The sequence below is a fragment of the Hyaena hyaena genome, unplaced genomic scaffold (genome assembly GCF_003009895.1).
Source record: "Hyaena hyaena isolate Hyena2069 unplaced genomic scaffold, ASM300989v1 scaffold_1044, whole genome shotgun sequence".
Taxonomy (NCBI): domain Eukaryota; kingdom Metazoa; phylum Chordata; class Mammalia; order Carnivora; family Hyaenidae; genus Hyaena; species Hyaena hyaena.
The window spans coordinates 451,911-475,939 of NW_024081681.1; the positions used below are offsets into that span (position 1 = coordinate 451,911).

General features: G+C 34.3%; 1 protein-coding gene across 1 annotated transcript in view; it reads left to right on the plus strand.

The window, feature by feature from the left end:
• Positions 1-24,029, plus strand: part of CAPZA2 (capping actin protein of muscle Z-line subunit alpha 2) — a 53,116-nt gene that overhangs the window by 11,215 nt on the left and 17,872 nt on the right. Inside the window, exons 2-3 of the mRNA XM_039222059.1 lie at positions 14,753-14,816; positions 19,179-19,230. Of these exons, the coding sequence (XP_039077990.1) occupies positions 14,753-14,816; positions 19,179-19,230 (116 nt within the window). The remainder of the gene's footprint in view (positions 1-14,752; positions 14,817-19,178; positions 19,231-24,029) is intronic.

Sequence of the window (24,029 nt, forward strand, 5' to 3'; positions counted from 1 at the left end):
CTCTTGTTTGCTGGGAGTTTTTTGATTACTTACTCAATTTCTTTGTTGGTTATCAGTCTGCTTAAGTTTTCTATTTCTTCCTGTTTCAATTTTGGTAATTGTATGTGTATATATGTGTGTGTGTGTGTATATTGTATTTGTATACATACAATTGGTAATTGTATGTGTATATACACACACACACACACACACACACACACACAGTTGGTATATGTTTGTAGGAACATTCTGTCCAGCTTGTTGGCATAAAATCATATAAGTGTTTATGTTTCTGTGATATTGGTTATTTCTCCTGTCTCATTTGTGATTTTACTGATTCGGGTCCTTTCTCTTTTTGATAAGTTTGGCTGGAGGTTTGTCAATTTTACTTTTTCAAAGAACCAGCTCCTGGTTTCATTGCTCTTTTATATTTATTTTATTTTATTTTATTTTATTTATTTTATTTTAGTTTTCTGTATCAGTTATTTCTGCTCTAATCTTTATTATTTCCTTCTACTGGTTGCCTTTAAGAGAGCAGTTTTATTAGAACCTGCAGGCAGGGAGCAGGTAGAGAAGAGCTAGATTACCCAAGTCGAAAAGTTGTGTATATGCTTTCCTTCTTCCAGATATGGCCTTTCGTTCATGTCTTATAAAGTGCTCATCCTTCAGTAACCAGACCAAAAACTTCCCTCATCACTTTTATATCCTGGCCTTTCTGTGCTCCCTTAGCAGTTTGTATATATCTTTGTTACAACACTTACCAATTTTTTAAATAGGTTTACCTAATTTTCCTAATTCCTTTGTTCTTCAGGGGCGACCTTGTGTCTTACTAATCTTTGTAATTCCAGTAGAGTGCCAGACATACATTAGATCAGTGGTTTTCAGCTCTAGCTACACATTAGAATCAACTGGAGAGTTTATAAATAAACTTGGATTCACAGGCTTTACTTACAGGTGAGCCTTTGTACCCTTGTAAAACAAACAAACAAACAAAAAAGCTTCCCAGATTATTTGAATGTACTGTGGGGTTGCATGTCGCTATATTAGATGCTCCATAAATGTTGACTAAAGAAAGATAAGAAGTGGCAACAATAAGTATAGATTACTCTTGAAAAAATACGATAGCGAAATGAAAGAGAAAGGATAGGCATTACTACTTAATTTTTTCCTACTATTTAATTTAGGAATACTTTTTTTTTAAAGATAGGAAAAAATTTCAGAATGTTCATGGAATAAGAATGATTCAGAGGAAAGAAAGAAATTGAAAATTTAAGATAAGTAATAGTTTATACATAACTTCTTTTTCATTTAATGATAATGCCTTCTTTGGATTCATGGATTTTTTAATATTTTATTTTAAAGTTTATCTATTAGTGTATTATATATTTATTAATTTTGAGAGAGGGAGAGAGAATCCCAAGCAAGTTCCACACTGTCTGCGCAGAGCCTGATGTGGGGCTTGAACTCATTCATGAACCATGAGATTATGACCTGAGCCAAAACCAAGAGTCAGATGCTTAACTGAGCCACCCAGGTACCCCAATTTTGTAAATAAATGGTAAACATATTTAAAGAAAAATTGCTTTTAACTCAGTAGATGATCTAGTTTTAGATTGATAGGGACTTACTCAAACTGATAGCTATAAAGGAAAAAATTCTTGAGGAAAACTTTTCAAGACAAATTATTACTTTTAAGTATATTCAAAAAAGATTGGCTGTAACACAGCCTATAATGATCACTTCATCGTAAACTATTTAAATATGACTGAGTTTAAAAAAAAAGGCTCATTTTACTTGTAACTTTCAAAAAGACATGGGAAGTTTTTACAGTTATAGGAAACAGTGTCAAGTAATTTTGTAGTTGAAATGGAAAAATGTGTATTAGTTTTTTAACTTTTCTATGAATCTCTAAGGCAGTGAACCTTTTTGGTATCACATTCCTTGAGAATCAGGCAAAACCTCATTCCTTTGATGCTGTTTTTCAGAAGATACCTCAAGTTTTGCATATACAGTCCCCCTACTAGGGCAGTGGGTATGATAACTGGCCACCCATCAGAATCACCTACAAAGATTTTGTGAAATACAGGCCTCCAGGTCTCAGTGCTCTAGAGATGGATTCAGTAGATCTGGAATAGGACATGTAAATCTCTGTTTTTTTGTCCAAAAGCTTTCCAAGCAAATTTAACAGGCATCTAAATTTGGGAAATCTTAACTCTAATGTCTCCTGATTTGATCATGGAAGAGATAACTGTGTGGCATTATGTCCAACATATGGGAATTAAAGGGGATGTTGGCAGGGTTCTCAGATAAACAAGATGCCTCGTTAAATTCTAGTTTACGATAAACAACAAATAATTTTTAGTGTAGATTGTTCCCATGCAGCTACTATGGTATGCAGTGCTGTTTGCCTCTAATCGTTCCAGATAACTATTTGTGTGGTGTGTGTGTATATGTGCTTCCATGCACTTGCATTGTCTGCTTTTTATGCTTTCATCTCCTTCCTCCTGTTGCTCAAGTCTTTTTCAAAAATTTAAATTTATTGTCAGCTTACTCTTACAGATACTTTGGTGAGGACACATGGAGTTTATGTACAGCTAGCCCTCCCCTGCTTTGTTCTTCCTGGAGAAGGTTTTCAGGCCTATTTAGTGTAGATAGAAGATGAGATTGCACACTTCCATATTCTGTAGTCCAGGAAGCATAGGATGGCAAGGCACCACTGCTCCATAGGATTGAGCCACAAATAGTCATCTTTTTGGATATTGTGACAGATCTCTTTCCATCCCTGTGGTGATGCTTGTCTGCTACACTTATTGGTCCAATATGGTGTGCAGGTGCCACACAACTTATCAGCATTGTTTGCTTATGATCTGGCCTCTTGATCAAATTGAAAAGTGTGTGGAGAAGCTGATTTCTGTCTGTAGGCTCAGAGTGTAGACATGCTTTACACAGTATAAAGGGCATCAGCTCCTCTCTTACCTGCAGCACAAGAGGAACAGTTTGTGACAGGCAGCATCCCAGCATTAACAAAATACTTCTTTAATTGCCTGCAATCTGAGATAGCTTTGATTCTCAATGAGTACCTGCCAACATTCACAAAGAGAAAGTGGTGCCTGGTAGAAAGCAAGAGATAGGTTTCTATGAGTTTATCAAAATGAATCGTAGTTTTAGTCAGTGGAGAAGTTGGTATTCTTTCCTATCTTATTTAGGGAAAGAATTTGGAGAATTCTCTCTTTCTTTTTTTTAAGTTTATTTATTTTTGAGAGAGAGAGAGATAAAGAGCTGGTGAGTGCCTGCGGGGGAGGGGCAGAGAGAGTATCATGCAGGTTCCACCCTGTCAGTGCAAAGCCAAAAGTGGGACTCAAACCCACCACCATGAGATCATGGTCTCCCACATTATGAGATCTTGCCCCACATCAGGCCTGCTCTGACAGTGTTGACGGTGCAGGGCCTGCTTGGGATTCTCTCTTTCCCTCTGTCTCTGTCCTTTCCCTCCTCTCTGTCTCTCAAAATAAATAAATATTAAATACAAAACAAATAGCAGTCTGGTGGTAGAATGGGAAATGAATCTTGAAGAAGAATATGAGATTAGAGACAGGACTGCTGTTGTAACAATGCTGAACAAAGTGAGTCTAAATGGAATGGAATCAAAGAAAAGGATTAGATTTGAGCAAGAGAGATAGACACACTGATCATGTGACTGAGGTGGGGGGGATGTGGAATGATTTCTAGGTGGTGCCAGTAATTTTAAAAGAACAGAAGAGAGTAGGCTAGGGTTAGATGATTTGAAGTATCTTTGAGACATTTTGATGGAGATTTCTAGTAAATAAATTATACTTAGAAAAATGCATCTTGATCTTGACAAACGAGTTGGATGTATAGATCTGAGAGCTATTGTTGTGTGGTAATCATGGAACTGTTTTGTTCGACGTAGGTGAGATTGCCCAGAGTTTTCTTTTGTTCCCAGCCTATCTTCAGAACCATCATAGAAAGGTGATGTTGTAGTGGGAGGTAGTTCTGTGAAAAGCCTTGGAGTTCATTTCAAAACTTCATTCACATCCCAATTCTGGACCCCTGTTTTCTTTCATAAATTAAAAGGATTAACAGCAATCTCAGAGAGTAATTGTAGATACCATTTTATTTTATCTGAGAGAGGTAGGAGTTTTAACAGGTTAAGAAATAATGGTATATTTCCTCCCAATAATTTCCCTGTAAAAAATGGAAGTTTAGAAGGACGCCTGGGTGGCTTAGTTGGTTAGTCTGACTCTTGGTTTTGGCCCAGGTCATGATCTCAAGGTTCATTAGATTGAGCCCTGCATCAAGCCCCTGTGTTGGTGTCAGCTCTGTGTTGACAGCAGGGAGCCTGCTTGGGATTTTTCTCTCTCTCTGTCTCTCGGCCCCTCCTCCCCTTAAAATAAATAAACTTTAAAAAAGTGGGAGTTCGGGACTCCTGGGTGGCTCACTACATTAAGCGTCCGACTTCAGCTCAGGTCATGATCTCATGGTCCGTGAGTTTGAGCCCCACATCAGGGTCTGTGCTGACAGCTCGGAGCCTGGAGCCTACTTTGGAATCTATGTGTCTCTCTTTGCCCCTCTCCTGCTTGTGGTCTGTCTCTTTCTCAGAAAAAAAATAAACATTAAAAAAATTTTTTTTGAAGTGGGAGTTTATAGAAGTTAAAAAAAATTTGGGGTACAGATCATTCATCTTAGATAAAAGTCTAGATCTTGCACATTTCCACCATGCAGCTAGGAAACCAAATCACTGGTTTTTGAGATGAGCAGAGTCAAATAGAGAGGGAAAGAATGATTTCCAAGTGAGGAGAAAGGATGTCAGTGTGTGGAAATGAATGCATTACAAAGAACACAGAAATGGCTGGGCATATGCCACCCTTGTATTACTGTAGGGCACAAAGAAACTAACATGTAACTTGAAAATGTCTGTGTTCCAGGGCTATTTTTAAGAAACCTAGAGCTATATCAGGGCACCTGAATGGCTCAGTTAAGTGTCTGACTTCAACTCAGGTCATGATATCCTGGTTCATGAGTTTAGGCCCAGCATTGGCCTTTCTGCTGTCAGTGCAGACCCTGCTTTGGATCCTCTGTCCCCCTCTTTTCCCTCTCCTTGTTTGCGCGCCCACACACACACTCTCTCTTTATCTCTCTCTCTCTCTCTCTCTCAAAAAAAAAAAAAATTAAAAAAAACCTAGTTATACTAATGCAAGTATATTTAGTGTCTACTACTGTTACTGCTAATAATAGCTAATATTATTTATTTACCCAAGTTTACATAGCTAATGAGTAGTGGAGATGAAAATCCAACCCAGTCAGTCTGGCTCCAGAAAGATGCACGATACTGCTTCTTTATATTAGCATAAGTTTTTGTGGTTTTGATTGTAGTTTATTTGAAAATGAAATCTATGTAGAATTGTACTAGTGATAACTCTTAAAATGTTCATTTCATTGAAATACTGTATTCCTTGACTGTTCTAAATAAATGAGAGTTTATCCTTGCTTATACATTTGTTCAACAGATAATAACTATCTACAGAGTTCAGAGCATAGGGCAGAGGCAGCAGGAATCCTACCTTGAAAGGTGATTGAATGTTTGGTCATTCAGCAAATAATTGAGAGCCTCTTATCTGCCAGGCACCTTTCTAAGCACTCAGATACAGTATGCCGTCTCTGATTTTCTTTCTTTTCCCTCTGAGTTTCTTTTTCTTTCAAACTAAATCAGTGCTAAACAATGAGGGTTTTGGAAGCATAGGAGGTGGAAAGTTAGCTGTGTATGTGTGTTTTTTTAAATAAGTTCAGTAGGAGATTTTAGTATAATTTTTTGAGAATGAATTCTAACATTTGTCTATGAGATGTCAGTATAACATTTGTATAGTTTGGTTCAGTGACTCAGAACTGAAATGTTAAGGATTTTTCCTTATTTTACCCTGTATTGTCTAGTTGGTCTACCCTCTTCCCTAGGTTGTCATACTTCAGCAATCCTTATCAGTTGAGTCTTTCCTGCAAAGAGAAGCTAGTTGATGAAATCTATGTAGAGTTCGAATGAGACATTTCATTACTGTGGGATTTCTTAGAAAGATGACTTCAGTTTATTCAGTGTTAGCATTGAGATTTCCTTCTTATAAATTGTGCACTGATAAAGGAAATGGGTAAAGACATATCTGACCATCAATTTAAGCAAGAATGTCCCAGTATTTTTTAAGGATATTGAGACAGATGCCCTAAGTAGTATAGCTTTATGCCAACATATTACTTACTCTCTGTAATTCAGAATGAAAGCCTAAGGTTCTTAATTTTTGTTTCTTTAAAATTTTATCTTCAAAATTTTTGAACTGTATTTTCTATTAAAAAAGGAAAATGTTAGGGGCACCTGGCTGGCTTAGTCTGTTGAGCATACAACTCATGGTCTTGGGGACTTGAACTCAAACCTCATGTTAGGTGTGGAGCCTACTTTAAATAAAGCAAGCAAAATGTTGGATTTTTTTTTGTACGTTAGCAATAATAGTGTTAAATGTGACTCTTAATTAGAAAATAAGCAAATAATATTAATTATCATGGTTACTAACAGTTTTTTAATGTGGGTTTTTTAGATCTTATTTATGTTATTTATTTTTTAAGTAATCTTAAAAAATACCCATGTGGGACTGAACCCACAACTCCAAGATGAAGAGTCACACGCTCCACAATCAGCTGAGCAAGCCAGTTGCCCCAAAGTTTTTATTTAAAAATTTTTTTAACATTCATTTTTGAGAATGAGAGGGACAGAGTGTAAGTGGGGGAGGGGGAGAGACAGTGGGAGACAGAATCAGAAGCAGCTCCAGGCTCTGAGCTATCAGCACAGAGCCTGACGTGGGGCTCGAACTCATGGACAGTTAGCTCATGACCTGAGCCAAAGTCGAATGCTTAGCCAACTGAGCCACCCAGGTGCCTCCAAAGTTTTTATTTTAACCCGTTGTAGGTCATGACATGTGCATTCTAATCTCCATCACCTGTTTTACCCACCTCTCCACCCCACTCCTCACTGGTAACCATCAGTTTGTTCTCTTGAGTTAAGAATCTGTTTTTTGGTTTGTCTTGTGCTTTTTTTTATCCCTTTGCTCATTTATTTTGTTTCGTAAATTCCACATATGAATGCAGTCATGGTATTTGTCTTTCTCTGACTTGTTTCACTTATACTCTCTAGCTCCATCCATGTTGTTGCAAATGGTAGGATTTCATTCTTCTTTATATTTCATTATATGCCACATCTTCTTTATCCATTCGTCAGTTGAATGGGCTGCTTTCATATCTTGGCTATTGTAAATAATGCTGCTATAAACGTAGGGGTGCACGTATCCCTTTGAATTAGTGGTTTGGATTCCTTGGGTAAATACCCAGTAGTGCAATTGCTGGTTCATAGGGTAGTTCTGTTTTTAACTTTTTGAGGAACCTCTGTACTGCTTTCTTTCCACAGTGGCTGTACCAGTTTTCATTCCCACCAACACTGCAGGAGGGTTCCTTTTTCTCCATATCATCCTCAACACCTGTTGTTTCTTGTCTTGTTAAGTTTAGCTATTCTAACAGGTGTGAGGTAATATCTCATTGTAGTTTTGATTTGCATTCCCTGAGGACAAGTGATGATGAGCATCTTTTCATGTGTTTTTTGGCCATCTTTATGTCTATGGTTACTAAGTTTTAAAGTTAACATTTTATACATAATAAAAAGATAATGCTATCATTTATATGAGAGATTTAAAATTTTTTTAGTTGAGATATAATTTACCTGCCATAAAATGTGTAAGTCTTAAATGTTCAGTTCAGTGAATTTTCAGGTTTTTTTTAAAGTTTATATGTTTTTGAGAGGGAGCGCACACATGCACATGGGTGGGGCAGAGAGGGAGAGAGAGAATAACAAGGAGACTTCACACTGTCAGCTCAGAGCCTGACAAGTGTTGGATCTCATAAACTGTGAGATCATGACCTGAGCCAAAATCAAGAATGAGATGCTTAACCAACTGAGCCACCTAGGCACCCCAAATTTTCACAATTAATATGCAGCCACCATTCACTTAAAGAACATTTTCCATCACCAAAAAGTTCTCTCATGCTTCTTTCTGATCGATCCTTGCACCTTTTGCCCAACAATGCGTTAAGTTTTATCACCAAAGAGTAGTTTTCCCTGATTTTGGATGTCATATAAATGGAATCACACAGTGTGTATTTTTTCTGTATCTGGCTTCTTTCCACTTAACTTGATTTTGAGATTTATTTATGGTGTTGCTTGCATCAGTGTCCCAGATATTTATCCATTTTCCTCTTGGTGGGCATTTGGGATTATTATGAATAAGGCTGCTATGAACATTCTTGTCTTTCTGTGGACATATGCATTCATTTCTTTTATGTAAATACCTTATGAGATTGCTGGGTCACAAGAGAGAACTCTTGAAGGTAAGTCATTTTGATGGGTTATACAAAGACAAGTTTTTTGCCATTTGAAAATCTGTATTAAACAATTCTAGCCCTCCTCAAACACAGTTTGTGTAGATGGTTAATGAAAATATGAAGTGAAATTAAATATGTTTATCCATAGGGGAATCATCAAAAACATCCCCATTCACTTTGTTTTTGTAAGGTCTAAGCTGTAACAAATTATTTTTGAGTCTCCAGAATCATGAGTTGTTTCAAACTATTGTAAACAAACAAAAATGGTAGATAGGGTCATATCTTAATTAGAACTCAGGTAATTAGAATCCTCTATTTAACCCAAAATTGTTTAACTTAATTTTAAGGACACAATGGCTCATTGTGAATTACAGCAATGCTTAAATAACCATACTAGAATTTTTATGTGTAAAAATGAGTTATTCTTTACTTCCAGAGACAACCACTGGAACTCTTTAAAACAAGTTCTTTGTGAGAAGAAATGGGATTTTAATTTACCTTACATTACTTAACATGATATTTTCTTACTGTTAGCCAGTGTCTCCATAATAACGAGACAGCATCTCTTCCTATTTCCTTCTGATATTATTGAATATTCAGTAGTTCCTTGAGGAAATTACATGTCTGCAATTACTACCTGAATGACTCCTAAATTCATGAGACACATTTTAGAAGTACTTCAAATTTATTAAAGTGTGAGACATGTTTTTCACATCTGTGACTGAAATAAGGAAGTAACTCATATTTTTAAAACGTGTATGTAAAATACTTTATTTGTCTTTTGTGTTGCTTCACTGGGGAAAAGATGTACATTTTAACATAAGAATTAGGTTGTTTTATTTATCCATATGACAGTGTAATAAAAAAATGGATCTCTGTCTCATATCATACACAAAAATCAGTCCGCAGTGGAGTAAAGACCTAAATTCAAAAAGCAAAATTTTAAGTTAAAAAAAAAAATATGGGAGGAAATCCCCATAACCTCAGAGTAGAGGAGAAATTTTTTTCCCACTCTCTAAGTACTTCACTGTTCAGGGCCTTCTCTTACATGACTCCAGTGCAGTTATCAAAATCAAGAAATATTGATACAATACTGTTTTCCAATCTACAGACCCTATTTATATTTCACCAGTTGCTGATACAGGATCCAGTCTAGTATCACATTGAATTTTATTGTAATGTCTCTTTAGTTTTTAATCTGGAACAATTTCTCAGCATTGTCTCTCTTCTATGACCTTAACACTTTTGAAGAGTACAGACTGTTTTGTAGACTGCACGTTCTTTTTGGTTTATTTCCTCATGATTAAATTCAGCCTATGAATTTTTGTCTGTAAGAGATACTATATCCTCGGTGTATCCTTTTAGGGGGCACATGGTATTAGTTTTTACTCTTATTTATAACTTTGATTGTTTGGTAAAGGTGGTGTGTGGCACGTTTCCTCAATGCAAGTATATAATTAAGTATTTGGAAAGATACTTTTCAGACCACGTAAATGTCCTGTTGTCTTGTTATCATACTTTTACCCACAAATTTTAGCATCCATTGGTGATTTTTGTATGCAACAATTATTGCAGTGCACACCCAAGCTGATTTTTATAATCAGTCATTCCTTCTACATTCATTAGTTGAAATTCTGTTGTAATGAAGAACTTTCCCTTGTTCAGTCATTTCTTTGTGTCAGTATAGACTCATATATTCCTATTTTATTCTGTGAGTTACTACCCGTTACTGTCATTACTTAATGTGTTGTTTGAATTGTGGGATTTCTTTTAAAAGAAGAAAGAAAGCTCATAAGAAAAACAGTGTACAAAAAAATGTTTGACAGTGAGTAATAACTTTTGTATTATCTCACATAGATGATGGGCAGAAGTTTTTTTTTTTTGGGTGCAGGACTAATGTATACTGACATTTTGGATATTATTTTGAATACACTACTTTATCTTTTATGTAAGTAACTTTATAGACTTAATTGGTATCTGCTCTTTTACCAGAAGCACAAAGGAATGGAATATGCTTTCTGTTATGTTTATCTTTCTGTATATGTTTTATACAAAATATTATTTGTATCCAAGAGAAAGAAAAGGAAGAATATAGCTCTTTCAGCTTTTAGCTCAGGTCAGTACATTAAGCTCTACATTAGTAGGTTAACTTTTTAAAACTATCCTTCTTGGTACAGTTGTTACAAAGTGTGCCTGTCAGCTGCCAGTGACTAATGTAGATAAGAGTTAGTCTCCCGTCTAGCCCTACCTTCCCCCCCAAAAGCCTCCCAAGTCCCCCACCCCACCAATCTAGAATTGCAGTTTAGAAATACAATAAAATAACTCTTTCCTGCATCCGACTCCAATTTAGAAGGACTTTATTTTGAATAAACATGGAAGAAGATGGTAGGTAATGCAGAAGATTTAGCTGAGGGCTGGGAATGTATCTAATAATTTACTGGGCTTTTCTGGAAAAGCTACAGTATTCCGAGGGGTAAATAGAGTCAAGCTCTATATGTATTAGAAAACCTTTGAAGAAATTTTTTTTTATTATTTTCAGAAAATCATTCTACTCTTAGGAACCCTTGTATGACCTTTCTTTTTTTCTTGGATTTAGAAGTTGGCTAGAATAATTAGTTTAAAACATTTTTTTTTAAAAGTCAGCTAAGAAAGATGGATGTAGGAACACATTGAGTTTATAACCGTACTTAGAAGATACTGATAATGGAACAGTTTCTTAGAAGACAATTAAGCATTTACTGTGGCCTATATACTTCCTTTCCTTTAGCATCTGAGAAATCCAAAAATCACATCCTTCTTAGTTGGTTAAATTCACAGAGAACAGTTTACTAAACTCTCTAAGTGTAGCTGGTATAATCCAAGTTGTGTTTTGGGTTCTCAGACAGCTCCTGTGACCTCATAGCCCTTAATGGTGCTTCTTTTGACCCACCATTCACTATGGGTATTGTGAGCAATCCTTAACTTGTTGTTGTTGTTGTTGTTACTGTTTGTTTGTTTGTTTGTTTACTTTTTTAACGTTTATTTTTGAGAGACAGAAACAGCATGAACAGGGAAGGAGCAGAGAGAGAGGGTGACACAGAATCCGAAGCAGGCTCCAGGCTCTGAGCTGTCAGCACAGAGCCCAATGCAGGGCTCGAACCCACAGACCGTGAGATCATGACCTGAGCCGAAGTTGGATGCTCAACCAACTGAGCTACCCAGGCGCTCCCCAATCCTTAACTTTGATCACTATGTACTAAGTGCATACATTTAATGCAGTAACAAAGGCAAATAAGTGTGTAGGAAAAAAAGTTTAGAGCATTTTTGCTATCTTGCTGAAAACTCCAAGTAGAACTGATTAAAACTGAGTGGTATATGCCTTTTTTTGGAACAACTTAAAATTTTAAAGCTCAACAACCTAGCAATTAGTAAATATGCTATATATATACTACTTGCTATTAGTACTTTAATTTTGCCAGTTTTATAAGTCATTAGGGCTTTTAGAAACAGTTACTTCAAAATACTAAATGTTTTTGAAAGAAATTGATATTGATAAATTCATCAGCAAGTTACAACAACTTTTATTTGTTGCCTGTAGTAATGATTAAGACTTTGTTCTTAATGCTAACAGCTCCTTATCTCATTGGGGGCAGGGGTACAGAGCAGTGAGTGGTACAATTAAGAAGTTAAGACATTTTACATAAACATAATAGATTTCAATGTATGTTTAGCATGCGCTGCTTCTATACCCTACTCCACCCTTGCGTGTTTTAAAATTATTTTTTATATTTTGGCTTTTGATTTCAATAGTAATCTTAAACATTTAGAAGAAAATAATTTTGAGAACACAAAGCATATAGTAGTATTCCATTGTGTAGAAACACCATCTTTTATTTATACATTCACTCATTTGTGGACATTTGAGTTTTGAGTTGTTTCCAGTTTTGAGCATTGGTGAATAGATTTTTGTATGGACATAGGTTTGCATTTCTCTAGAGTAGATATCTGGAAGGGAGATTGTTTTGTGGTGTTTGCTTAACTGTATGAGAAATTGCCAAACTGATTTCCAGACTGCTTGGTACCATTTTGCGTTGCTGTAACCATTTATTCTAGCTCTGCATCCTCACCAATACTTGGTATTATCAGTCTTTTTTATTTTAGCCATTATATTAGGTATGTAGTAGTGTTTCATGATTTCAATATTCATTTCCCTTATGACTTACGACATTGCACATCCTTTTGTGCATTTATTTGTCCTCTGTATATCCTATCCAGTGAAGCGCCCAAGTCCTTTCCTTACTATTTTCTTACTGTTGAGTTTTGAGAGTTTATATTCTGGATACAAGTCCTTTGTCAGATATGTGATTTGCTAATATTTTCTCCAGTTTGTAGCTTGTCTTTTCATTCTCTTAACAGTGTCTTAACTGAGCAAGAGGTTGAATTTCAGTGGAGTCCAGTTTATCAATCCTTTTTTTTAATGGATCACGGTTTAAGTATCGTGTCTATGAATTTTTTGCCTAGATCATGAAGATTTTCTTCTATTTCTTTTATTTATTTATTTTTAAATTCCATGTTTTACATTTAGAGCTATGATCCATTTTGATGTAATTTTTTTTATAAGGTGTGAGGTTTAGGTTGATGTTCATGTTTTTGCTCACGGGTATCTAATTATTTAAATATCATTTGTTGAAAACCAATTCTTTCTCCATTGAATTGTCTTTGTACCGTTATCAAAGTTGTTTAGCCATATATATATGGGTATGTTTTGGGACTCTTAGTTCAGATCCATTGGTAAGTTTTGAAATCAGGTAGTGTGAATTTTCCAACTTTGTTCTATTTCAAAATTATTTTGTCTGTTCTAGTTCATTTGTCTTTACTACTTTGCATTTACTATTAAGGGTGTGAGAGAACAATTTATCCTTTCAATTCTTTTTAATTTTTTAAAAAAATATTTAAATGTTTATGTATTTTTGAGAAAGAAAAACAGAGCACAAGCTGGGGAGGGATAGAGAGAGAGGGAGACACAGAATCTGAAGTAGGCTCCAGGCTCTGAGCTGTCAGCACAGAGCCCAACATGGGGCTCAAACCCATGAACTGAGATATCATGAACTGAGCCGAAGTTAGATGCTTAACCGGCTGAGCCACCTAGGTGCCCCTATCCTCTAATTTCTTAACCAAAATCTATATTTAATACCATGTGTATGTGTTTATGATTATTTTAATCATCATAGTGACTTTTTAAAATCTTGCTTGAATTTGGGGAGGGGGTATCTTAATACATGGCCAAAATTGGCACTCATTACATTCTTTATGCATAGAAAAGTTATATATAAAACATATCAGTGTTAGAATCAGCTTGTTGATATGTATCAGAAAAATCCTGTTTTGGGGCTTTTGGGTGACTCATTCGTTTAAACATCCAACTTCAGCTAAGGTCATAATCTTGGATTTTGTGAATTCGAGACCTGCATCAGACTCTGTGCTGACAGCTGGGAGCCTGGAGCCTGCGTCAGATTCTGTGTCTCCCTCTCTCTGCCCCTCTCTCACTCTCACTCTGTTTCTCTCTCTCAAAAAGAAACATTAAAAAAAAATTAAAACAAAAAGAAAAGAAAAATCCTGATTTGCTTTTCATTGGACCTCCAATGATTGTATAGACTAGTTTGGAAAAATTGTCATCTTCACATTATTTAGTCTTCCAGTACATATCTGTCAATTTTTTAGCTTTTCTTTGATTTCTTGCATTAGTATTTTCTGTAGTGTTCGGCACACTAGTCCTGCAGATGTTTTGTTACATTTACATGTAAATTATTATTGTTTTAGATTCTTTGGGATTTTTCATTGTAAATAATCATGTTGTCTGCAAGTAGAAAGTTTTACTTTATTTATGAAATGTCTTCAGTCAGGTCTCCTTTTAAAAACATTTTGAATTTAGACCTTTCTTCCCCTCTTCTTTTATATATTTTTCACTAATTAGTGATTTTATAGAAATATAAATATAGTATATCTATTTTCTTTATTGTACCTAAATGCATCTTATTTCTTCACACATACAGCTTTTCTTGATTGATACTTTTTTCCATTTTATTTTAAAAGAAGAATTTGCTTATAAGAAAATGTTTATATGTTAGGTAGCTTTGAATCCTTAAATGTATTAAATATGTATTTTATCTGTATTTAGCCTATACATTGTAATTATATTAAATAATTGAAACAGTAATACAGTTTGTAGAAGTGTCACTATCTTTAAAAAAATTGTTAAGCCATTTTCAGTAGAACTTTGAAGTAGTATAATTTTGCATGTTTTTTTGGTTATTTTAGTGGAGGCCTATGCCATGGAACATTTATATCTTCATTTCTATTTTAGGTGCGTATAGCAGCAAAATTCATTATTCATGCCCCTCCTGGAGAATTTAATGAGGTGTTTAATGGTGAGTGTTTAATTCATAACACTAAGGTTTGATATATCAAGCAATCCTTTTTTTTAAAAGAATAAAAAGGACAAAATTTGAACTATTTTTTGGAATCGTGAAATGTATTTTTGTATTTCTTTTAAAGAAAAACTGGGGTGCCTGGGTGTCTCAGTTGGTTGAGCCTTTGACTTCTGCTCAGGTCATGATCTCACAGTTCGTGGGTTCAGGCCCTACTTCAGGCTCTGTGCTGACAGCCCAGAGCTGGGAGCTTGCTTCATATTCTGTGTCTCCCTCTCTGTCTGCCCCTCCCCTGCTAGTGCTCTGTGTCTCTTTCTCTCAAAAATAAATAACATCAAAAAAAAAAAAAGAAAGAAAGAAAAACTTATTAGAATAATATGAACAGCCAAAAACAAAGAGGAAAAAACAGTGTTTCACCATGTTCAGAAGATGAGAGCACATGTAAAAACTATTTAATTTATATATGGTAAATTAGTTCACAGCATGTCCTTCTTTAAACCACAGTGACAAACGTTTTTATGATTATACACCCAAAGCAAAAGTTTGAACCGTTATACAGTCCTGGTTACTATAAAAACTTAACAATGGCGCCTTTTTTAACAATAAGAATGACATGGTTGAAACAATCACCAGGAAAATGGCCCATAGTGATCTTACAAAACTGTTCTTAAGCAGTTTTAGAATAAGTTACTGTAGGGGCGCCTGGGTGGCTCAGTCGATTAAGCGTCCCACTTCGACTCAGGTCATGATCTCACAGTTTGTGGGTTCGAGCCCTGCGTCGGGCTCTGTGCTGACAGCTCAGAGCCTGGAGCCTGCTTCAGATTCTGTGTCTCCCTCTCTCTCTGACCCTCCCCTGCTCATGCTGTCCCTCTCTCTCTCTCTCTCAGAAATAAATAAAAACGTTAAAAAAACTTTCTAAAAAATAAGTTACTGTAGGTACTGTAAATGTGTTATTTGTACATAAATATATTTGGGCTTCACTGTCTTAAACTAATTTACCCAGGACTCTTTAGTTTTATTTTTAAAACATTCTATTCCAAAGCAAACTATTTAAACATGTTTTTAAAGAAATTAATTACTAATTTTCATTCATAGTGTAAGATATAATAAAATCTCACCTTAAAAAAGATCAGGTTTTAAAGTCAAAAAATGAGGCAAAAATTGAAAATCCCTTAAATCATCCACAAACTATAATAATACATGATTTAGTACATATAATTACATATGGTAATTTTTATGCATTTAAAAATTTAACTACTGAGCTACTCTTAGAGAAAGAATGGCAAGTCTATACTGTATTCTGTATTCTTTTAAGATAACTGTAAAATCTCAAGTAGTGAATTGGGAAGTTGGGAGAGAATTCAGAAATATTTTTGCTTCCTGTAGGGTTTAACTTCTGTTTTAATATGTCAGCCTCTACTTTCCTTAGGTCCAAAAGTTGGCATACCACTTAAATTGATAATGGTGAAACTACACTAAAGTCAGTGGCCCCCATACTCTTCTACAATTCATAGAAAGTTTTTCACTTAATGTTACTACCTTGAATAAATGCCCTACAGATTTGTTAATCAAAAAGGCCCTAAAGGAATGTATGAGTCCTAGAAATTGCTTTCTTAAGTCTCATTGGAAATTAATGTTGGTAAGTTTTGTGTTGAGGTACCGTATTTTAGGCATTTAGGATAAACCATTTAGTAGGCTTAGGGTGGAGAGAGAGGTATGGAATAAAAGTAAGACACAGTATATTATAGAAGTTTTAAATAAGGAATATTTTAAAATTAAAAGGGAATTAAGTATTTGAGGGGAAAATGTCACAAATTTTATTATTTTTGTTGCTGTTTTTGTTGATAACACCAGTATGACAATTCCAAGAGAAATCACAAATTTTAGAATTTCCAAGTCATAAAATCTTGTTAGTTTAGTGGTTCCCAAATACTATTTTTTAGGCTGGTGGTGCTAAAATCATTGAAACATAAATTTCTGATCTTCATTCTCAGATACTGATTTGGTAGATCTGGGCTGGAGTTCACGTATTTATTTATTTGTTTCTTTTAATTTCTTTTTTTTTTTTTTAAGCCTTGTACTCTCCACTTTATGGGTCCAGTGTGTAGCCTGGCTTGGAACCACATCCTGACTATTTTTTGTAAGAGTAGATTTTATTCAAATTCTTATATTTTTTCTTCTGTACTTTCCTTATGATAAAAGCAGGACTTTTTTTTTTTTTTTTTTTCCAGCATAAAGCTAACTGGATCAAATAGATGTTGCTTTTAAATTTTTTTCACATTTAGAACTGGAAAAGATGACTACCATGCAGTACCACTGTTAATGATTATGTTTTCAGTATTGAACATGAAAGCATCATATTTATCAAGTAGAACTCCGCAGTTTGCTTTGTGATACAGAAATAACTATAATTTTAAATATGTGTATATTTTACAATAATTTTTAGGCAGTAACTTCCATTGTTTAAAATCAGTTAGCTTAGGAATCAAATCAGTATTATTTTAGTGGTTAATGAAAGAGATTTTTTTTTTTTTTTTAAATCAGAGCCGCCTACTGAAAGGAGGCATGTGAATAGTTAATACTTTTTTCTTTTGGAGTAGCTTTATGATTTATGTAAAAATGATTCATAGGCATTCTAAAATGTCCAAAATACAAAAATGAACCTAAAAATCATCCAGAATTCTACCTTCTCATTCTCCAGCATTTGAATGAAATACTTCTAATATTACTTAGTTTAGATACAGATACATAACATTACATAAATAAGATAATACTATACATGCTGAATTTTCCCCTTCCTGTTTATCATGTTACGGATGCATTTCATGTTGATAAATACATGTCTACATTTTTTTCACATCTAGATTATTTTAATGGCTACTTAATTTTACACTGTTTATAAGAACTATACACTGTGCTTATATTGTATTTAACCAGTTACTTAGTGGAAGATCCTTAGGTTAGTTGTGTTATTTTCATTTAATGAAAAGATTAGGGTACATTGTGATATGAACTTTATGATAGCAACTGTGTGAAATAGCCGAGTGTATAGGGAAATAAAATATAACAAGATTAGAATAGAATATTTTTGGGGTTTTTTTTTTTTTTGGTGAGATTATATGATTTTTTTTCCTTAATGTTTTACAAAGTGCTTGGATTTTCCAATAAAAGTATTATTTTTAAAGTTATGTTTTAACGATGAATGGGCAAATGTCTACATAATAATAATGATTCTAAAATTAGAACAGAATTAAGAATCAATAACCAAAGAGATTGCTAAGTCAAATAAAGCAGTTATCCATATTGAACTAACTACATTCATCTGTTGTTTGAACATGAGTTGTCTGAGGACAGAAATGTCTACATCTGTGTTCTGTTCACAAGCTGTTTCTTGCTTAATTCCTTTTTCTATGGAGCAGATTCATCTGAAACTCATGATAGTGTTTTCAAACTAGGAGGCATGCATCTTCTGCAGATCTTACCAGAGCATCTTTTTTTTTTCTTTAATTTTTTAAAAATGTTTGTTTATTTTTGAGAGAGAGACAGCGCATGAGCAGGGAAAGGATAGAGAGAGATGGAGACACAGAATTGAAGCAGGCTCCAGGCTCCAAGCTGTCAGTACAGAGCCCAGTGCAGGGCTCGAACCCACAAACTGCGAAATCATGACCAGACACTGAGTTGGAGTCTTAACCGACTGAGCTACCCAGGTGCCCCATTACCAGACCATCTTTTTGGTGGAGCTTATCTCCACTTTCTTTGGAAATACGTTACAATCTGCCTACATTGGCTATGAAAAGTATAAAATAACATGTATAGATTTCTCCTGCTGTCCACAAATAGAGCATTCTGTGAAATCTTTCATAAACTGCAATGGCATAAAGTGGAAAAACAATTACAATTTGGTAAAAGTGAAAATCCTCCTTATAATCCATTCAGTTAGCAAAAACAGGTAAAAGCCAGGTGGCTCAAAGTGAACTTGCAGATAGCTGGGAAAACCTGTTTTTTTGTTGTTTTTTTTTTAAGTAGGCTTCATGCCCAGTGTAGAACCCAACACAGGGTTTGAACTCAAAACAGATCAGTACCTGAGCTAAGATCAGGAGTTGGACACAACCAGCTGAGCCACTCAGGCATCCCTAGAAATCTGTATTTTATTTAATTCTTATTCCTAACCAGTATCTTCTAAAAATAATATGGTATGTTTTTATGGTTATTTTGGTCATCAGAGTCAAGTTTTGATATTGCTTACATGTTAGGGGTAAAAGGAGAGTGGGGAGTGTTGATACATGACTAAATTAATCTGCATTCATTATATAGAAATTTCAAACCGATTTTAATACAGAAAACATAATACTTGTTTTGCAGATGTTCGGTTACTGCTTAATAATGATAATCTTCTCAGGGAAGGAGCAGCTCAGTAAGTATTACATGTTAACATAACTAACTGACATGAGAAAAATGTTGTAAAGGTTGTTTTTAAGCACTAATTCCTGAAATAGATATTTGCACATCAAGTTTAAATATTTACGTGTATTATATGTGTGTACTCAGCTAAAAAAGAAATCTTTTTGATCACAGAGGGACATAGGGACACAATTATAACCTGAAATTTCTATTCATTGAGTGTTTAGCAGTGGCTTAAATACTTCTCTCTATATATACTACATTTTGGCATTTGCAGGAATGGATAAAGTTATTTTAGAAACTTTGATTTTTGACATTGTGATTGCTTTTTTATTCAGTTTTTACTTTTTGTTATGTGTTGGACCCTAATAGATTTTTGAGAAATAGGAATTAATTTTATACATCCACAAATACCTAACGGTATGTGACACATATTGAGTAAATATTTACTAGATTTGTGAGTGATTCGAATAACTAAGCAGTTTAAATCCTAGTACATCATCTTTAGACCAGTGACCACAATCATGACTTTCCACAACTGTCTTAGAATTTCAGAGAAATAATTGATTTTCTTCTCTGTTCCCATCTCCATCTCCTATGTGAGGCTCACTAACTCCATAGTTCGTTGGAAAATAATAAAATTAAACAGATTTTTAGGTGCCGTACAATGAGTGTTTAGTGTCCATCCAGACACCTTTTTTCATACTAGTATTCTACCCAATATTTGAAATCCTTACCGGGGGGAAATTTGCTGCTACTCTATTTTTGTAATGTTTCAAATAATCAATAATTATTTTATCAATAACCTGTCCTTTATAGTTAACCCTAATGAAGGTAGAAGTTCAACAGACTTCTAGGCATATCTGATTTTGCTTCTGATTTAATTTCCTCGTTTTTTTTCAATAGCAATCTTTATCTGTTTAATCCCAATATAATTAACATAACAGTGTTGTATTAGTTTCAGATGTCCAATATAGTGATTTATCAATTCCGTAAATAACTTAGTGCTCATCACAGTAAGTGTATTGTTAATCCTCTTCGCCTATCTCACCATATTTATTACTTTTTATTCTGAGAAAATGTACATAATATAAAATTTACCATTTTAGTGACTTTTAGGAATATGGGTCTTTGGCACTGATTGCATTAACATTGTGTAACTGTCACCACTGTCCATCTCCAGAACTTTTAAAATTTTCCCAAACTAAAAGTCCATACCCATTAAACAATAATTTCTCATTCTCCCCTCCCCTCAGCCCCTGGCAACCATCAGTTTGTTTTCTATCTCTATGAATTTGACCTCACTAGGTACCCCACTTAAGTGGAAACTTATATTATTAGTCATTTAGTGGTGGGTTTAGTCTATAAAGTATAATGTTTTCAGGGTTCTTCCATGCTGTAGTACATGTCAAAATTTGTTATCTTGTTAATACTGTGTTTATAAACCACATTTTGTTTATCTATTCATCTGCCAATGGACATTTGGATTGCTTCCACTTCTCTTAATTATTATAGTTAAAGTGCTTCATAGAAATCAATTTACTCTGTATCTTTGACTTTAATTATTAGCTTCTGAGAGAATGGCTACTTATTCCTAAGTTTTTTTAAACCATATTTAAATTATTTGTATATTCATATAAAATGAATTTTCTTTATAGTAGCATATGCCATGTTGACAAAAATCTTAAGGAAGTAAAGAAAATTACAGCATTTATAACTTCTAACATCAGTACTTTCAAAGTAAACTATTCCTCTGAATTCTCTGTGGTAAATAAACGTGTCAGTTGTTTCATGTAGGGTCAAGAATTAGTGGTTTTTGTTTTGTTTTGTTTTTAGTTAAGAAAATGAGAAACTTGATTTGTTGAAAGAACAAGAGTTTTTTTCCCAGAGAATAAAGTTTAATGAAGGTCAAAGAAATATTCATAATTATATAAGTGGTATGAAACTGCCACATTTGACTCATTGATGAAAGTATTGAAATTTTGTTTGTCCAAAGAAGTATTTATCTGATGATGGTTTTTACATTAAAGTTAAATAAGTTATATTTGTTCTAAAAAGAAATTAGAATGTGAGCTACATATCTCTTTTATTATGAAACACATTTTGGGACAGCTGTAGTCCACATTTTGTATACATGGAAATACCTGATATTCTAAGGAAATGAGTGTGAAGAAATCAGTAAGTAATGATAAAACAAGATATTTACCAAGAAAAAGCATCAAAACCTTAAGGAGAAAGTTCAAACTGTCTTGTATGTACTTGTATATACTATTAAATGATTGCTAACTAGATGAACACTTAGAGAAAATATTCTTTTTGTTGACTTCAGTAGTAGTCTTCATACTAAATTTCTCAAAACTATTTGAATTCATCTGGTAGACATCTGAGGGTATCTGTGAAGTGAGAAATACGCCTTAAATCATTGGTTAACTGGTCACGGTGTCTTCTATAGGAAGTAATTTTCAAGCAGAAATAGTATTATCCTCATTATTCACTAAATTTTGTTCTGAATTACTTTTAAAATATCTCCAAACTTGGTTTCACCCTTTAAAGAAACTTTATCACTAATCATTGAGGCTGTCCAGAACTACGTAACCAAAATTTGCAAGGCACAATAAAATCATTTAGAACATGTCCTAGTGGTGGTCTCACCAGAGCTATAATCGCATTTCTCATCACTTCTGATCTTTGATACTGAATTTCTTTTGTTCAAGTACTTCTGTTTCGTACATATACATACTTCTTTTCTCTTTCTTTCTCTTTTTTTCTTTTCTTTCTTTCTTTCTTTCTTTCTTTCTTTCTTTCTTTCTTTCTTTCTTTCTTTCTTTCTTTCTTTCTTTCTTTCTTTCTTTCTCTTTCTCCTCTTTCTTTCTTTCATTCTTTCTTTCTCTCCTTCTTTCCTTCTTTCCTTCTTTCCGTCTGTCTTTCTGTCTTGTCTTTTCCCTGCTGCTTTAACTCTTTTAATCCTTTTTTTCCCTCTCTTCCTATCTTTTTGTAAGGGGGAAAATATGGCTGTTATTCTTAAGTGGTTTTAATGGGATATTTTTACTAGGAGCACAAATTCAGTTTGTTTCTTAAGATGGAAAAGTAGACATAGCAAAGAGTTGGTACTCTCAAGTCTAACTTTTAAATGTCCAGAAAGAGCCTTTTATTCAACTGACCTATGAATGCCAGACTTCACTGTGATAATGAGATCAATAAGCCTCTTAGGGATTTTCTAATGGGCAGTCAGAGATGTTTAGTATCAGGCCAAATGAAACAAAGTAGTATCATATTAGAGGCATATCAAACGCTTTTGGAGCCCAAAGGGAGGAACTTTTAATTTCTATTTAGAAGTAGCTTTGAGCTGAATTTAAATGATTTAAATGTCTGCTATTTTATCAGTAGTGCTTTGCTCAACCAAACATTTCTTTCTAGATGAGACTCAGTAGCTAATACCTGAAAATTCAGTGGATGTCTTGACATCTAGAAAATCTTCCAGGTAGATTAGAGATGTATTTCCAAATTTTAAAATCATATCTTTTCTGTTAAGTGGAGAAAAAAATTCCCAGGTTATATATGATCCTTACATATTTTTTAGATAATGTTTTGTACTATGAAAAGCTTTTCTATAAATATTTTACAATATGTAATTTAGCATTACTAATAGAGTAGAGAGGTTTTATTCTCAAATCCATCTTATCACCATTTCCTACTCTAGACTCTTCAACAGTTCTAACGTGGACATTTGCCTAATAATAACCTAACTGCTTTTTGGGGGGTTGGGGAGGGGCTCTAGTTGCTCCACTGTCTAGTTGTCATACCCACTGCTGCCTGATGAATCTTTAGAGGTAGTTAGGTTCTTCTTTCTCAAAAAGTTTCTGTGATTCTGCTTTGTCTCCCAAATGAAGTAATTATTCTATTAACCAGGGCCTTTCAGTTCAATTCAGTAAGTATAATTGAAAACATGCTATGTGTCAGGCCTTGAGCTTGGTGGTTCCTATGTTGTGGACCTAACCTATCTTCTCATGTGTTTTGTTTATCCTGGTCCCTCTAAATGGAATACTCTACCCATTATTTCAAGGCCATTTCTCTTTGTCAGATTTCTAATGAAATTACCCCTACTTCTCTTCTTATTTTTGTCTTCATGGAATATAGTCTTTAGAAATATGTATTCTCTTTGAGGTACCTGGGTGGTTCAGTTGGTTAAGAATCTGACTTCAGCTCAGGTCATGATTTCACCATTGGTTAGTTGGAGCCCTGCAGTGGGTGAGCTCCAGCCCTGTTCTCAGTGCGGAGCCTGTCTGGGATTCTCTCTGCCCCTTGCTCACTTGCACTCTCTCTCCCTCATTCTCTCTCTCATAAATAAAATAAAATAATTCTCCTTGATGCTTTTTATATTGGTCATTGTCTTATAGTACTTTCTACTTTGTGTTATGTTTATGTTTATCTATTATCTCTCTTATTCAACTGTAAGTCCTTTGATCATAGGATCTGCCTGATTACTCTGCATCTCTCATAGTACCTACTCTGTTTCCTGGTATATAGTGTACTAAATATATACTCAAATAATTAAATATGTAGATGGCTGATCTTTACATTCAAGGTGTTGAATGAAAAGTCAAATTATATTTACTGATTTTTTTTTTTAAACATTGGAGGCTGGATATTATTCATCAGTTTTAAAAAATACCCATATCTGTATAATAATTATGGTTAATATAAAATCAATAATGGAGAATTACAGTTTTATTTAATTTGCCATATGCAATGCAGGAGATTTATTGACAAGTGAATTGTTCATACTTAAGAGTGTTAAGTATGTAACTTTGA